General features: G+C 45.0%; 1 protein-coding gene and 1 pseudogene across 3 annotated transcripts in view; one reads left to right on the top strand and one right to left on the bottom strand.

The window, feature by feature from the left end:
- Positions 1-4,085: 4,085 nt before the first annotated feature.
- On the bottom strand, positions 4,086-5,115 carry LOC100726683 (E3 ubiquitin-protein ligase Mdm2-like; annotated as a pseudogene).
- Positions 5,116-14,310: 9,195 nt separating this feature from the next.
- Sec11a (SEC11 homolog A, signal peptidase complex subunit) overlaps positions 14,311-16,526 on the top strand; it is a 36,084-nt gene continuing 33,868 nt past the window's right edge. The window contains exon 1 of one of the 3 annotated variants that reach the window (XM_063250078.1): positions 14,311-14,666. In XM_063250078.1, the coding sequence (XP_063106148.1) occupies positions 14,616-14,666 (51 nt within the window). In that variant the 5' untranslated portion in view covers positions 14,311-14,615. The remainder of the gene's footprint in view (positions 14,667-16,526) is intronic. The other 2 variants (XM_063250079.1, XM_063250077.1) reach the window with 2 other exon arrangements.

Genomic DNA, 16,526 nt, shown 5'->3' with positions numbered 1-16,526 from the left:
AAACTATTAAATAAAATTCAAATGCTTCTTCATGGGAGAGGGGAGAAATATCAGAACCAAGTGTGGTAGTGCAGGTTTGTAATCCCAGAACCCTGGGAAACTGAGGCAGAAGGATCACAAGTATGAGCCCTGCCTAGACAATTTTGTGCCTTGGTGAAAACTTGCCTCAAAATTAAAAATTAAAAAGGAGCAAAAGAATGTACTTAAGAGTGAAGATGCTGGGTTCAGTTCAGTATGGAGAATTGCAAAAATTAGTAAATAAACATACAAGGCATCCATCCGAAGGAAAGAGGGGTCACCTGGTGGGAGGCAGAGACTGCCCTCAGTGCCATGCCAGGCTGGGCTCATTCTCTGGACTTCTCCATGCAGGACTTCTCCATGCACAGCAGGACTCTCTCCTCTCTAAGAAGTTTTTTGTTTGTTTGTTTGTTTTTGTACCAGGAATCGAACTCGTGATTCACGATTGCCAGGCAGGTACTTATGCCACTGAGCTAAATCCCCAGCATCTCTCTAAGAACTTTTAAAATATTTTTATAGTACCAGAATTGAATCCGGTGTTTTTGCACTGAGCTTTACCCCAGCTCTTTTTAATTTTGAGACAGAGTTTAAATAAGTTGCCCAGGTTGGGCTCAAAACTTGCCAACTTCCTGCCTCAGACTCCCAGAGTACTGGGATAACAAGGTGCACCACCACGCCTGAATCCCTCTATGAACTTCCAAAACAAAACCCAAGCCCCCCCCGCCACTTTTTTTTTTGGCACTGGAAGTTGAACTCAGGACTTTATGCTTGCCAGGCAGGTAATTGTGCCGCCGAGGTAAATCCCCAGCCCCAGGTGTCTTTGATTGAATCTCATCCCTAACATCCGTGCTCTGCAGGGCTGCTTTAAGATTGCTGGTTTTAACATTATGGTCTTTGAATCCTTAACACCTGACCTCTGGGTCCCAAATGGATCCTCCTGGGAAAGGAATGCAGTTTCCTTGCTAGGACCCCAGGAGGGATTAGGGAGACTTTTTCTGTCCACTCACTGCTTCCTTCATTGAACTCAAGTAGAAGTTGGTGACATTATGATTTTACTTAGTATGTTTAGTCTTAGGTATTGAACTTGGAATGAGCCACCCTGCTACTGAGCTAGCTCCACAACCCTGAGATTCAAATGTTTTGAATAAAGTTGCCTGTTTGTTTTTGATTTTTGAGATAAGGTTTCACTATGTAGTTCAAGTTGACCTTGAACTCACTATGTAGCCCTGGCTGCTTTAAACTCACACCGATCCTCCTGCCTCAGCCTCCCTAGCATCCATGCAGTTCAGGCTGGCCTTGAACTCACTTTGTAGCCCAGGCTGGTCTCAAACTCGCAACAATCTTCCTGCCTCAGCCTCCCGAGTGCTGGGATTACAGGCGTGAGCCACCACACCGGCTTGAATAGAGCTTTTAAAAAGTAAGTAGCCATCCAGGGGGAGAGCCAGCAGCAACTCCTGAGATCCGCGCCATGTTGGAACTTAGGTCTCTAGGAAGCCAAACAACCAACCAGCCTCCCTGCTAAGCAAGAGTGAACCTACTGATGCACGAGTCAAACATCCCACTTCCCCTACCCTCCTTCTCCTGTCCCCCCCATTAGCAAATGGGAACCAGAAATCTGAGCGTCTCCTGGGAGGTTGACCATAGCAAATAAGGGGGACTTCCTTCTACCATCTCTTTGAAGGCAAATATTTTTATTACTGTTTTGCTCTATTCTGATTAATGGTACTGCTCTATCCAATATTCTGTTTTGGTAAGTTCTATAATGTTCTGTATTTCATCTCATTTTGATATACGAGATGGAAAGAACAACTATTATAAAGATAACGAAATATACTGTGATACCTATTACTGTTATCCCTGTAACCTGCTATGAAGTTCTGTACCATTTTCACTGTACAATCTTAGTTGGCTTTATTCTGTCTTGTTCTGTTTTATTTTACCACTTTCAAAATAAAATTAAAAAAAAAAAAGTAAGTAGCTATTAGCCTCCTGGGATCTCTGGGAGCAACAAGGGTCTCCAGCAGCTCTGCTGGAGCCACCCAAGGAAACATGGCCAGAGTTCTCACTCTTGCTGTGACTGCTCAAACAGGCAAAATCTGATCCAAAAATCCAGCTCAAGAGGTGCCACCAACATTTCCATCAGGAGGTAAAGGACATGGCTTCATCATGTTAGACTAAGTGGCCTTCATTCCATGGGCTTTGCAGGATATCCAATCAGTGAAAGAGAGAATGCTAGGTCTTTTTGCACATAAAGTAAAACATTTCAAAGCCTTAAAAAAAGTAAGTTGAGGGGGTTGGGGATTTAGCTCAGCGGCATAAGTGCCTGCCTTGCAAGCAGGCAGTCGTGAATTCAGTTCGATCCCCAGTACCGATAAAAAGGAAAAAGACAAAAAAAAAAAAAAGTAAGTTGTGTGTGTGTTAATTTGTGGGCAAAGATTTACAGACAAAACAAAAATCTTCTTTTGTAATCTAGAGCTCATTGTTCAGCATGGATTTTGATATATACACATGCCTGTAATCCCAGCACTCAAGAGGATGAGGCAGGAGGATCACTTCGAGTTCAAGGCCTGTCCTAAAAAGCAAAACAAAAAAACAAACAAAAAAGTTAAGTGATTGATCTAAGATGATCTATGATCTATATGATCTATGATCAAAGCCAAGTAAGTCAAACTTGACCTTCAGGCAGGGAGCAGGCTATGAAGAAAAATACTAGGCATGCCATTGTGAGTGGGGAGGTCCAGAAGATGCGTGTGGGGAAGACTGGCACCCCAGTCTGTGGAGAAGATAGAATGTCAGAGTCCTACACCTGGAAAATTTAATTCCTTGGGTTTTATATCTGTATCTAGTCTAAGGTTACCTGTTCTAAATGTCCAAAGCATTTTCCTAAGAGAATATTCACCATACCACTACAGGGGCCTCAGTAAATAGAATTCTATTTGAGACATGGTCTTGCGACAAGTACTTGGGACATGTACTTGCGACATGGTCTTGAGACATGTACTTCAGGCTGGCCTTGAACTCAGGGCAATTCTCCTGCCTCAGCCTCCTGTAAGTAAGCCTTTTCCGGTCCTCTAGATTAATCTCTTTTAATCTTGTACCTTCCTGATGCCTTTTTTGTTTTAAAACAGGACCTTGCTAAATTGCCCAGGCTGGCCTCCAGCTTGCTTTCTTCCCCCTTCTCCCTTCTCCCTGTTTTAATTTTTTACTTTTTTTGAGACAGAGTTTCACTTTGTAGTCCAGGCTGGCCTTGAATTAGTGACATTCCTCTTGCCTCAGCCTCCCAAGTGCTGGGATTTCAAGCATTTGCCATCACACCCAAACTCCTGATACAGTCTTTTCACCTCAATTATTTCTTTCTTACTCTGTCTTCTCAAAACTATAAACCTCCCAAACCAGATGTGGTGGCACACACAGCACTCAGCAGGCTGAGACAGGAGCATTGCTGTGAGTTCAAGGCCAAACTACATAGTGAGACCCTGTGTCAAAAAAGTAAAAAGCAAACACACACATACACAGGTACACACAAATATATACATACATACATACATATATATATATATATATGTATATATTTAGCTTATATATATATGCTAAACCTAAAACTTTAGATAGTTAAGACTACATTAGTAATCCATAAGCATATAAAATGAGACCAAATTTCTAGAGCTGAATGTTGAATAACACTAATTATAAATGTTGTCATTTATATATATATATATATATATATATATTTTTTTTTTTTCCCCTTTTTTCCGGTACCAGGGATCAAACTCACAACCGCCTACTCCAAGGCAGGTGCTTATGCCGCTGAGCTAAATCCCCAGCCCCATGTTGTCATTTATAATCTTAATTATTATTGACAATTCTGGTTATTTTCAACATTTTACTGAAGATTCTTATTAATTATACAAAGTGGTACATTTTTACCTATATAATATAGCACCCAATATATATGTTTTTCATAACACCAAATATAAATAAGAACTTCTAAAAGTCAGAAAGTAAGCATTGGTCTTTCAGAGTATCTACATTTTAAGTATTAACTCTTTCCACATACTTTTCCTCCTTACACAAAAGACACTGAATAAGTTACATTTAAATGTCCTACTTGTATTTCTTGCTTTGATATATGTTCAGAAACCCTGTATTGTCTAAATTTTTAGGCTTATATGGTTAGAAATTTAAAATACATGAGCTGGGGTGAGGGTTTGGCACACACTTGTAATCCCAGCACTTGAAAGGCTGAGGCAGGAGGATCATTGCAAATGTGAGACCAACCTGGGCTACAAAGTGAGCTCGAGTCCAGACTGCACTGCATAGTGAGACCCTGTCTCTAAATAAGTAAATAAACATAAAATATATACTTTGGATATGTCAGCTAATAGAACTAAATGAAGACAATCGTTTGACTTGCTTGTCTATGTAGGGCAGGGCTTACTTCTTTCCTTTGGCTTCTTTGCACATGTGAAACATGACATAAAATCTGTTTTGCATGAACAATGCAACCATTTTTAGGTTGACCTTGGCAAATCATATAAGGTCCAACGGTAGTAAGAGGAAACTGGATTCCACATTTTCCTCTTCATCATGTTTCTTCCTTCTCAGCTGTTTAACACCTTCTTGGCTGCTGTGAATAATGCTACTGGAAGTGAATGGCTGAGAATAGTCCTCGGCTTCTTGTTACTGGGAGGCTTGTGTGACTTTGTCACTGTTTCCATCAACTCAGGACTCTGTGGAATCATTCGTGGCAGTGTTTGAGCCATCAAGTATGTCCAAGCCCTCTTCTGCCTGTGCTGAGTTTTCTAGTTTGGCTTTCTCGGAGATTTCCCCGTTATCTTTTCCTTTTACCTCCAGCAAGCCCATCATGGGGGCTCATCATCTGTTACAATGCGATGGAAGGGGAAGATTCATTTCATTGCATGAAGTACGTTTCCAATAGTTAGCTAAGGGGATTTCAAGATCTTCAAATGAATCTGTATCTCTTTCCCCTGCTTGAGACACAGTAACTCGATATACCTCATCATCATCATCTGAGAGTCCTTGTCTTTCTGAGACAAGGCTGTTCAGGCCGACCTCGAGCTCACTTTGTAGCCGAGGTTGGTCTCAAACTTGCAAGGATCCTCCTGCCTCAGCCTCCTGAGTGCTAGGATTAGACATGCACCACCACACCCTGATAAGTTCTTTTCTTTTCTGGTATCAGGAATCGAACTCATGACCTTGTACCTGCCAGGGAAGAGCTTTGCTACTGAGCTAAATCCCTGGCTCCCCCCAACCCCTGAGTTCTTATCCTTTTTCACTAAAACTTCTCCTTTTCCTTCCCCTCCTCCTCTACCTCCTCCTCTTCTACCTCTTCCTTTTTTCTTTTTTGAGACAGGGTTTCCTGTAGTTCGGATTGGTTTTGAACTTGCAGCTATCCTCCTGCCTTACCCTCCTGAGTACTGGAATCACAGGTGTGCACCACCACGCCCTGCCGAGGTTTCTCTTCTTGCAGCTCTTGCCCAGGGTCCTTTTGTTCATTTCCACTTCAAGGTGACACCTGTTCTCACTAGCTCACAGATGTGCCGGTCTGCTGGCTCCCCCTGACTGCCTGACTAGCATCAGGTTTCTGTAGATTATTGTATATATTTTCCTGTGCTCTTTCACAGAAAAGCTTGGTATTCCAAACAAATCTCCTAGGAGATGATTTAAGCAACAAACAATATGTTGTTGTTTTTCATCATGTACTGTCTTGGTAACCGTGTTCTTGGGTTACTTGGCACTGATGAGCTTCCTGGAATGTAGACTTTTCAATTCAAAGACTGGGAAAGCTCTGGACATATCAGGCCAAATTGATTACCCTGGGTTTTTGTTTATTTTGTGTTTTTTGGTTGTTGATTTTTTGTTTGTTTATAGTACAGAGAATTTTTTTTTTGTCTTTTTTGAGACAGGGTCTCACTATGTAGTTCAGGCTGGTCTTGGACTCACTTTGTAGCCCAGGCTGATCTCGAATTCGCAATGATTCTTCTGCTTCAGCTTCCCAAATGCTGGGGTTACAGGAGTGCACCACCATGCCGGGTAAGTAGTACAGAGAATTGAAAACAGAGTCTTTATACTTTTTTTTTTGAAACAAGGTCTCCTCAAATCACTATTGCCCAGGCTGGGCTTGAATTTGTTGTAATCCTCCTGCCTCAGCCTCCCACAGAGCTTGGATTACAGGCCTGCACCCCTACCAGCTCTGAGGACAATTTCTTGAGACCTAGAGCTAAATCCATCCAACTACACTAGCACCAAATTTCTGCCTGACAGGAGCTGAGATAATGTTCCTTGTTTTAAGTTGCTAACTGTTGGGAGTAATTTGTGATACTGAAACAGGCAAACAATTCAGAAGACCCTTGAAAATAAGGAAGTGATGGGATAAACACTATCCTCCAGAATCTCTTAACCTAGAGAGAGCAGAAGTGATACAGGGTGAAACAGTGCAAGCGCTTGCACTCACACAGGCAAAGCTTCGAGCAGCCGGGAACCGGTCCAGAGAGCCGCAGAGCAGCCATCACAGAACAGAGAGCAGCAGGTTTTTATTAACTGCTGTGATGGGCTGAAGTCTGTAACTCCCGATGGCCATGGGCACAGTTTCAAAATTTGTCTCTTCTTTGCTGGACTTGGGTCACTGCGTGGTCACGGTCAACTTGTCCTGGAGGCTCTTGGATTTTGCTGTAGCTGGCGCCGTAGTTCTGCATAAACAGTCCAGCTTTATGGGGCTGGGCCCTGTGACAGGGCACAAGGGTTTCTGGGACTTGGGCTATTGTAGCTTCTAAGAAGTACAGGGTAGGGGCAGCAAGCAGAGAAAGCAAGAAAACACAGACCAGTTCCAGCAGGCAGTTGGCCAGGTTCACCCTGCAATTTAGTCTTGGACAAAACATTTCTTTTGCCTTTTTTTTTTCTTTTATTTGAGACACAGTCTCTCTTTGTAGTCTAGGCTGGGTTTGAACTCACAATAATCCTCCTGCCTCAGCCTCCCCTAATGCTGGAATGTCCCAGTTGTACACCACCACACCCGGCAAAGTATTTCTTAAAGGATCAACATGTGTACATGTAGAACTGAGGAGAATCCGATCCAAGGGTGGAGACAGCTGCAGGGAAATAGACAACAGGAAGCAAGCCCCCCAGTTTAGTCACCCGTCAGATTCCCGTGGGCCCAAGTGTTTTCAGCAGTGGTGGTCTGTGGGTCCCTGGGCAGAAACCAAGACACTGTTATCACAGCTCACACATCAGTCTACAACAACCAGCGAAAAACTGATCATGTGCTATGCAGCCATGTGACCCCAAAATGTGTGATTTTTAAGTGCAAGAAGGGCAGGTGAAGTTAGAGGGCTTAGTTTTTATCCCTGGCAGCAGATGGAGGACTCTTTCCAGCAGCTCTGAACAACCACAGACCACATGTTTGTTTGCTCTGCATGCCTGTGCGGTGTCTGAAAGAATCATTTTTAAAATTTGCAATAGTATCTTTTGAGCCAGGCATAATGGTACACACTTATAATCCCAGCACTAGGGAGGCTGAGGCAGGGGGAGTTCCAGGCCAGCCTAGGCTACATAGTGAATTCAAGGCCAGTCTGGAGTAAATAGTAAGAACCCATCACCACAACACTCTCTCTCTCTCTCTCTCTCTCTCTCTCTCTCTCTCTCTTCTCTCTCTCTCTCTCTCTCTCTCTCTCTCTCTCTCTCTCTCACCAGTCTCTTTTGGTAAAAGATTTTTTTTGTCTTTTGAGAAAGGTCTTGCTATGTAGTTTAGGCTGGCCTTGAGCTCACTTCATAACCCAGGCTGACATTGAACTCCCAATAATCCTCCTGCCTCAGCCTCCCGAGTGCTGGGATTACAGTTGTGCACCACCACAACCAGCCAAAATAAAGGAAGTTTGCCAAAATATTTTTAGCTTTCTTATATAACATATTTACCATTAAATACTGTCACTGGTTTGCCTCTTGGCAAGAATATGACATGTCACTATTTCAACCATGATGGTACAATTTAATTAATTTATATAGATTTTTTGAGGTAGGGTGTCCCTATGTAGTTCAAGCTGGCCTTGAGCTCACTATGTAGCCCAGGGTCTCAGACTCACAGTGATCCTCATGCCTCAGGCTTTCAAGTGCTGGGATTACAGGTGTGCACTACCATGACTTTTTCTTTTTATGAGTTTAAAAATACTATGTGTGGGGCCAAGGATTTAGCTCAGTGGCTCAAGCACTTGCCTGGTAAGCACAAGATCCTGAGTTCAATCCCTGGTACCAAAAAACAAAAACAAGGGGCTGAGGATTTAGCTCAGCGGTATAAGCACCTGCCTTGCAAGCAGGTGGTCATGAGTTCGATCCCCGGTACTGATAAAAATGAAAAAGACAAAAAAAAAAAAACCCAAAAACAATACTATGCGGGAAATGGCACATGCCTGCAATCCCAGCTACATGTGAGGCTAAGGCAGGAAAAATTTCCATGTGGTGCCATTTATATTTTAAAAATACATGTAAACCTTAACAACAGTGATTAGTATAGAGAGGGAAAAGAGCTGGAGATTAAAGAAAACACTGACATTCTTTTATTTTTTTGAAGATGTCCTCTGACTCAAGGCAAATCCTTCTGCCTCAGCCTCCCGAGTGCTAGGATTACAGGTTTGTGCCACCACACCTAGCAGAATATTCACATTCTGCTCTCTATGTTTACAAAGTACTCATCTCTGTATTGTTAAATGTATTTACATTGTGGTTCTTTTTTTTTTTTTTTTTGGTACGGGGATCAAACTCACGATCTTGTGCTTGCCAGGCAGGCGCCAGCCCCTAAATGTATTTACATTGTTGTACAGCCAATCTCAGGAAATTTTTCATTCCTCCATGGCCATTAAACAAATCCTCTCTGCCTCACCCTCTGACTACCACCATGTACTTTCTTTGAATTTGACTACTTTAGATAACCCATCCTAGTGAAGCATACCATTTGTCTTCTTGTGTCTGGCTGATTTCACACACAAAATCTCCTTGAGTGTCACCTATATTGGCATGTATCAGAATTTCCTTCCTTTTGAAGGCTAAATAATATTCCATTGTAGATCTATTCATCATGTTATGTAGTTAGGAAAGATTTTGAACTCAATACATAGCCTGGAACTCAAACTCCTCCTGCCTCAGCCTCCTGGGAAGCTGGAACTATAGGTGCACACCAGCACACTTAGTCTTGTTTTAATCTTTTACAATGAGAGTGTAGCCATGTACTATTTGTAAGCTTTCAAAGACAAAACAGAAGGGGGCTGGGGATTTAGCTCAGCGGCATAAGCACCTGCCTTGCAAGCAGGCGGTCGTGAGTTCGATCCCCGGTACCGATAAAAAGGAAAAAGACAAAAAAAAAAAAAAAAAGACAAAACAGAAGTAACCCTCCTAAAGTGGATCATGAGAACACAAAAGGTCAAGTGTCTTCAGTATCTGGGTGTGGCCATGAGTGGGATGTGTGTGTATCCAAAGAGTGACATTTTAAAGTTTCTCAGGTCTTCTGAATAGCCAGAGAGGACCTGCCTGCAGATTAGGGATTGAGTAAGGTATGTGTGAAGCTGGAAAATCAAGCCGAATCATCATTTACTCAAATATTTTTTCCAGCTATTTTTTCTCCATTTTGTTTTTTGAGATAGTATCTCACTTTGTAATTCAAGCTATCCTTGAACTCTCTGTGTAGTCCAGGCTGGCCTCAAGCTCAAGGTGATCCTCTTGCTTCAGCCTCCCAATTGCTGGAATTTTTTTCTTTTTTCTTTTTTTCCTTTGAGGCAAGATCCCACCGTGCAGTTTAGGTTGACCCTGAGTTTACTTATGTAGCCGAGGCTGGTTTTGAAATCATGGTCATCATCCTGCCTCAAATTCTGGGATGACAGGTGTGCACCACCACATTTGGCCCTTTATTCATTTTTATTAACCAACTTTTCTCATGTGTCAAATGAATTTAACTCATATTTCAAACAATTTCTGCCTCCTTTTCATTTTCCATAAAATTCCCCAGCTAAACTGACTTTTTCCACACCTGATGACCCACAGGACTCTCCTAGTCAGAATTTAGATTAGAACACATTACAGTTTGTATCTAGGGATCTCCCAAAGCCTCATGTGGTTGGAAATACAGAGTTTTCGCAGGTGGGTGGGTTAAGGTGTGTGGGATGTGGATTCAGGGTGTGATGCTAAATTTAAGGGTGTGGATAATGGAAACCCCACTTGGGTGTGGATTGTACCAAATCAATAGGTTTGCAGTCTGATAGAATATAAAGAGGAAGCGGCAAGGCAGGCTGCTGCTTGCTGCCTTCTGCCTGCCATACTCTACCATGAGCTGTTTCTCCTCCACGAAGCCCCTCTGCGAGGTGCCACTGTGCTTTGGAAACAGCCGATCATGATTGAACTCACAACCTTGCACTCACAGGCAGGTGCTTATGCTGCTGAGATAAATCCCCGGCCCTGGACTGAAACTTTTACAAACAGTAGGCTACAGTAAACCCTTCCTCCTTAACACTGGGTGTTGAGAATTTTGTCTCACTGATGCAAAAGGTAAGAAAGGACACATATTCAACTCTTTTGCTCTTTGTTTCTTGAGAAAGGGTCTTGCTATATAGTAATTCACACTGGCCTTGAACTCACTATGTAGCCCAGGCTGGCCTTGAACTTTGGATCCTTCCATCTTATCCTCCCAAGTGTTGATAAGACAAGTGTGCACCACCATGCCTGGCTTCAACATTTAGCACATTATTTATGGAGCCTGTGCAACATGTCAGGCACTAGGGTGGGAGCTAGGACAAGGTCCCTGCAGTCACAAGTTTATATGTGCTTTTTTCCATAGCCTTTCCTAATTTGGAGAAATCAAGACTTCATTTTTTTTAACCCAAACTCTTTTTATTCTCCTGATAAAGAATATCTTTACTCTGTAAATGAAGGACATTGCAGTAGCTAGTGCGCTGGGGCCCAGAGGGAATAAGCCAGTCTTCCAGCTGAGTCTGCCCACAGAGCAGGCAAGGATGGGCTGGCAGGGACCAGTGCAGGCGGTGGCAGTGAGCCGAGTCTCTTCAGGGTGGGTTCCCCACAGTATGAAGCTGTGGTGTGGAGGTGGGTGTGTGACAGGCCTGGGGCAGCTCCAGGGAAGGGCAGCAGGGCCTGAGGCCCCAAGAGGATGGCAATAGGGTTCTGCTCCCAGCAGGGCAGCAGATGCTCTGAGGAAACCCTGTCCTGGGCTAGCACGGGTCAGGCAGCAGACAGTGAAGGCTCCTGCCGGACTGAAGGGCAGGTATACATCTGCTGCCCCTTCTCCTGGGCCTGGGCATGAAGGTGTTGACCACTTGGTTTCTACTCTCCACCATTTGAAGGCAGAGGGTTGGCATGGGCTCTGCCTCCTTCTCTTGGGTACTGGGACCTCTGAGGATAGTGGTGCTTCCGGTCTCCTTTCATTGGCTTAGCCTCACCTTTGGACCTTCCTCTGGGTCTCCACAGCCTTTTGGGTCCCTGAGTGACCATAGGTTGGCTGGGCTCTTGGGGCTGATCATTCAACTCTCGGCAGGCTATGCAAGGGAGATTCCCTTCCCATCCTGAGATGCCCTGGGCAGAGGTGGGCTGCAAAGGGGCAGTTAGGGGATCTTCCAGGCTTGGAGGCCCCTAGCCCACTGGCCCCAGAGTCCCATGCACAGGGCACTGGCAGTGACAGTGACAGCCTTGCAGCCCTGAACTCCCCCAGGGACTGCTCAGGGAGGCTCCCATTAGAGTGGGAGTAAGTGGGGCCCTACAAGAGGGCAACCTTTGGAAGACCTGATCCCAAGGTTTGTGGACGATGCAGAAGGCAAAGCCTGATAGCAAAGTGCACAGGGCTTCAGGACAGTTGGCTGTGGGACACATGCTAGGCTCCTGGGGCTGTAGGCATGGATAAACCAGCCCTTGGTAGAAGGTCTCACTCGGGCCAGCACTGGGCCCCAGGGACATAAGAGCCACCAGAGTTGCTCTGACAGAAACACAGGAAGCTGCTCCTGCCCTTCTGGCTACCCACTGCTGCTCAGGGAGCAGCTCTGAGTGGAGGGCTTTCCTAGGCCCTCCAGCTTGAACCTGCCCTTCTAAGGGATAATGTCAGAAGGGCTGTCTGTGGATGGCTTTCAACAGAAGGGTGCTGCTTTTCCTTATTGCTAAAGCGACCAGAAAACATTCAGATGCATCCTTCTCTCTTTTTTCCTTTTCTTCCTTTTTCCTTTCTTTCCCTTCTTTAACCCAAATCCCTGTAAGAATTTGTTTTTCAGCTCTTTAAGTAGAGAAAATTTAAGAACAACATTTGCGGTGATTACTCTGGGACAATACTCCCCCCCCCCAACACAAAGGAGGACAGGTTTATTTTGGCTTATTTTTTAAATTTTGATTTTTAAAAATTAATTAATTATTGAGATAGGATCTTGCTGTGTAGCCCAGGCTGGCCTTTAACTCACAATGATCTTCCTGCCTCAGCCTCCCAAGTGCTGAGACTACAAACATGTGCTACCAGTTGTACAGCTCCATAGGAGAAGGGCTTAGTGCAGGGAAGCTGCTCAGGTCGTGGAGAGCAGGAGGCGAGAGAAGAGAGATATCTTTCTGGGTCACACCCCAGTGACTCACTTTTTCCACCCAGGTCCCCCTTCCCAACTACTCTTAACTGTAGCAGCCTGACATCCAATCACTTCCAAAGGCCCTGCCTCAGCATGAGGCTCTAAGGACATATCTAGGTGGAAACCATAACACTCACATGATTTTAATTAAATTCAACACATATTTACTGGATATCTGATATGCACCAGGCTGTGAATTTAATAGTGAACAATGTATCAACTTTTTCTTTATCAAACAGCTTTATTGTGATAAAACTCACATGCCATCCAATTCACCAGTTTATTAAACTCAATAGTTTTTAGCATATTTACCAAGTTGTCCCAACTATCATCCTCCAAAAGAAACCCTAGGGCCACCTGCAGCCATTCCTTTCCCCCAGCTCTTCCCACCCCCAAAGAGTGCCTGCTTCCACGATCTGGGATTGGCTGTACTGGACACTTTACATAAATGGAATCTCACAATACTTGGTATTTTGTGACTGGCTTCTTTCACTAAATATACTCTTTCAAGCTCATACATGTGGGTTTTGGTTTTATGTTGTTTTTTGTTTCTTTTTGAGACAAGGTCTCAGTATGTAGTTCAGGCTGATCTTGAACTATGTAGCCCAAACTGGCCTTGAACTCTCAGGGATAGTGCTGGGCTTACAGGTGTGTCATACAATACCCAGCTGTTTCATCTGTTCTTTAGACCGGGTCTCACTATGTAGTTCAAACTGGTCTCAAGATTGTGTAGATTCTGCCTCAATCTCCTGAGTGCTGGGATTACAGGCCTGTGCCAAATCAGGGTCATTGTAATTTTTTTTATGTATGTTTACCTGTCTATTACCAGGGTTGAACTCTCTGGTTGCTGAGCAACATATGTAGCACTTTTTTAGGGTACTGATTGAACTCAGGGACTGCATAGGAAATTACAATCTCAAACTTTTTTTTTTTGAAACAGGGTCTCACTATGTAATTCAGGCTAGCCTCCTTGAACTACGGACTTGTTTCAAAAAATAATTAAATTAAAAACTGAAACAGTATCTCAATAAATCACCAGGCTATGCTCAAAACTTGCGATCCTCTTGCCTCAAAGTGGTAGGATTACAGGCCTGAGCCACCAGGTCTGGCAGCAAAGATCAAGATTGGGGAGAAAACGGCCAAGCGTAGTGACAAATGCCTGTAATCCCTGTACCTCAGGAGGCTCAGGCAGGAAGCTGTCAAAGTTCGAGGCCAACTGGAGCAACTTTGTGAGATTCTATTTCCGACAAAATGTTTTTAAAAAATGATATGCAAAAAAGTAAAAAGTAAATAAAAATAAAAATGGCATGCAGTTTAGTGTGAAGATCCTGAGTTAAATCTCCAGTATGTGGGGGGCGAGGGTGGGAAGGACTTTCTGATCACAGGAATCACTACAGGAATCGTACCGGACATTCTTCTCTTCAACCGGCCTGCAAACTGCACGGAGGTTCACACAGCGCTCCGAAGTCTCCCCTGCCATCCAACCTGTGCGCAAAGCGCGCAAGGAAACCAGTTCCACCGCCAGTTTAGCGTAGCCCGGGATTTAGAGAACGAACCGCCAGGCGACACGTCCAGACCACACCCGACTCCGCCGTACGCTCTCACGCCCCTGGGCTCGCCCGGACCCGGGAGCCGAGCGTGATTGGCGAGGTGTGCGTGAGGCCCGCCTTCCGGAGGCCGTCAACCCAGGTCGCAGCCTCAGGGAGGGAGGACCGGCTCCGCTGAGCGCCGGTCGCTGGCTCCCTGTGGCCTCTGAAGGCGACATCCAGAGCCTGAAGACTTATCACACGGGGCCAGCCCACTGCAAGACCCGAAGGGTCGCGCTCTGCGAGTCGCAGAGGCGGGACAGTTGCCTCGCCCTTCCGGAAGCGGAAGTGCTGTCCGCGGGCTCTCATCCGCCGAGAACCGGGTCCTTCCGCCTCCCGTTCCGCTAAGCTGCGGCATCGCGCCCTTTCTCCTTCCCGCGTCCCGCTTGCCGGCCCCACCATGATCTCTCTAGACTTTTTGGACGATGTGAGGCGGATGAACAGGCGGCAGGTGAGGTTGGCGGTTTCCGAGTCCCCGGGTTCTCAGTGTTCCTTTGAGGCCAGCGCGGCGGGACCCGGCGAACTTGTGGACCCGTCGTGAGGGCCTCAGGTGTGACGCCCGAACCGTTGTCTTGTCTTCGGAGTTTGTAGCCTGTGGCCGCGCGGTCCAGCCCGCCGTGCCTAGCCCCGAGCCGGTTCGGGGCCTGCCTGGCTGGAGCGCGAAGGTCTTCGCTTCCCCTTCCTCCCAGGGCGGCAGCGGAGCGCACGGAAACCGTGGGACCCTCGCTGAGTGGGCGTTGGGGCTGCTCGTTCTGTGCACCTTGGGAGGCGGCAAACGCCGTTTCTCCACCTGAACGGCCGGTGTGGGGTCCCGGGAGGAGGGCTAGCGCCTGACCTCCCCTCTGGCTGCTGGGGCCGGAGACGGGGCTGTAGGCCTCACAGCAGCCGGGCTGCTCCTTTCATTCTGTGGCAGCCCCTCTGGTCCAGCTGGGGCCCTCCGGCTAAACCGACTTCTTCAAGGACCACTCTGAGTCAGTCGAAAGTTTTCTTGAGTCCTCTTAGCCTTCTAGTCGGAGGTTATTACTGCTCGATGTAGGTGGCACAGTTCTGATTTTGTCTTTTAACCTTACTCTTTTCTAGATCTTATGCCAAAAAATACTGAGAATTGTGCTATGATTTAGTCATTATAAACGGTTGTGCCTTTTTGTCTTCACTAAATGTGTCTGTGGAGTCTAGTTTTACTTGCCGCTGATTTTTTTTTTTTTTTTTTTTTTTTTGCTGTCAAGAGGTATCCTGATGTCAAATTAAAATTTTTTTCTTGGGCTTATATTTTGTACTGTTTATGATTACCATTTAGGGGAAGTAGGTATATAGCTTCCTGTTAACAGTCCTTAGGCCTTAGCTGGCTCTATCATTTTCTCTTAGGACATATCTGCAACATTATAAGATTCTAATGAGGGCATTTAGAACAGCTTCAAGGAGGAACTTGCATTTAAACTGGGTCTTGAAAGACTTAAATTTATTCATGCAGAGGATTGAACCTAAGACCTCACACACACATGTAGTAAGCATGTGCACTACCGCCGAGCCACACACCCACCTTCTGAAGAGCCTCATTTTTGTGGGTTGCTTACCATTTCGACAATTTGAGGTGAAAAGAAAGGAAGAAAGTGGACACAACACTTGCAGATCTGCTATGTGGTAGGATCTCCTGCTTCAGAGGTGTTCAAGGCACACTTCCTGCCCACAGAATTTATCAGACTAAAACAGAAACAAAGAATATTAATTACAGTATTACAGAACAGTATAATAAATACTATAACGATGTTACAGAGAAAGGGAAGAGAGACCTGGTGAAAGAATGAGGATGCGCTCTTGCCTTTATGTTTCCCTAAAACGGAATAATTGTGCAGAATTCATTGTATCACAACATTCAGGCTTAGTGGGAGTTTATGTGGCATCCCTCCCTGCTTTTCTCTAGAGATTATTAGGAACCAGTGAGAGGGATTGAATGGCATGAGGGTAGAGGGAAGGAGTTATAACAGATTTTACATGTATGTAATAATCTGAGAAAAAGAATTCATGTGACTGTAGATACTGATCTACAGTCCTGGGCTGGGGAGATAGCTCAGCGACACAAGTGCCTGCCTGTTAAGTGCAAGGTCCAGAGTTCAATTCCCAGTATCAAAAAGAAAAAAAAAAAAACTGATCAAACAAGGAAAATTAGAAATTTGGTTTTATTCCTTAAAAATTGTAATTTATGTTACTTCTAGTTATTTCTAGCCAGTCATGGTGGCAAACACCTGTAATCTCATCACTTGGGAGGCTGAGACAGGAGGTTCACCATGAGTTTGAGGCTACCCTCAGCTAC

Source organism: Cavia porcellus, unplaced genomic scaffold (genome assembly GCF_034190915.1).
Source record: "Cavia porcellus strain 051 isolate PalLab524CR breed Dunkin Hartley unplaced genomic scaffold, mCavPor4.1 scaffold_6, whole genome shotgun sequence".
Lineage (NCBI taxonomy): Eukaryota > Metazoa > Chordata > Mammalia > Rodentia > Caviidae > Cavia > Cavia porcellus.
This window is presented reverse-complemented; position numbering and strand designations above follow the sequence as displayed.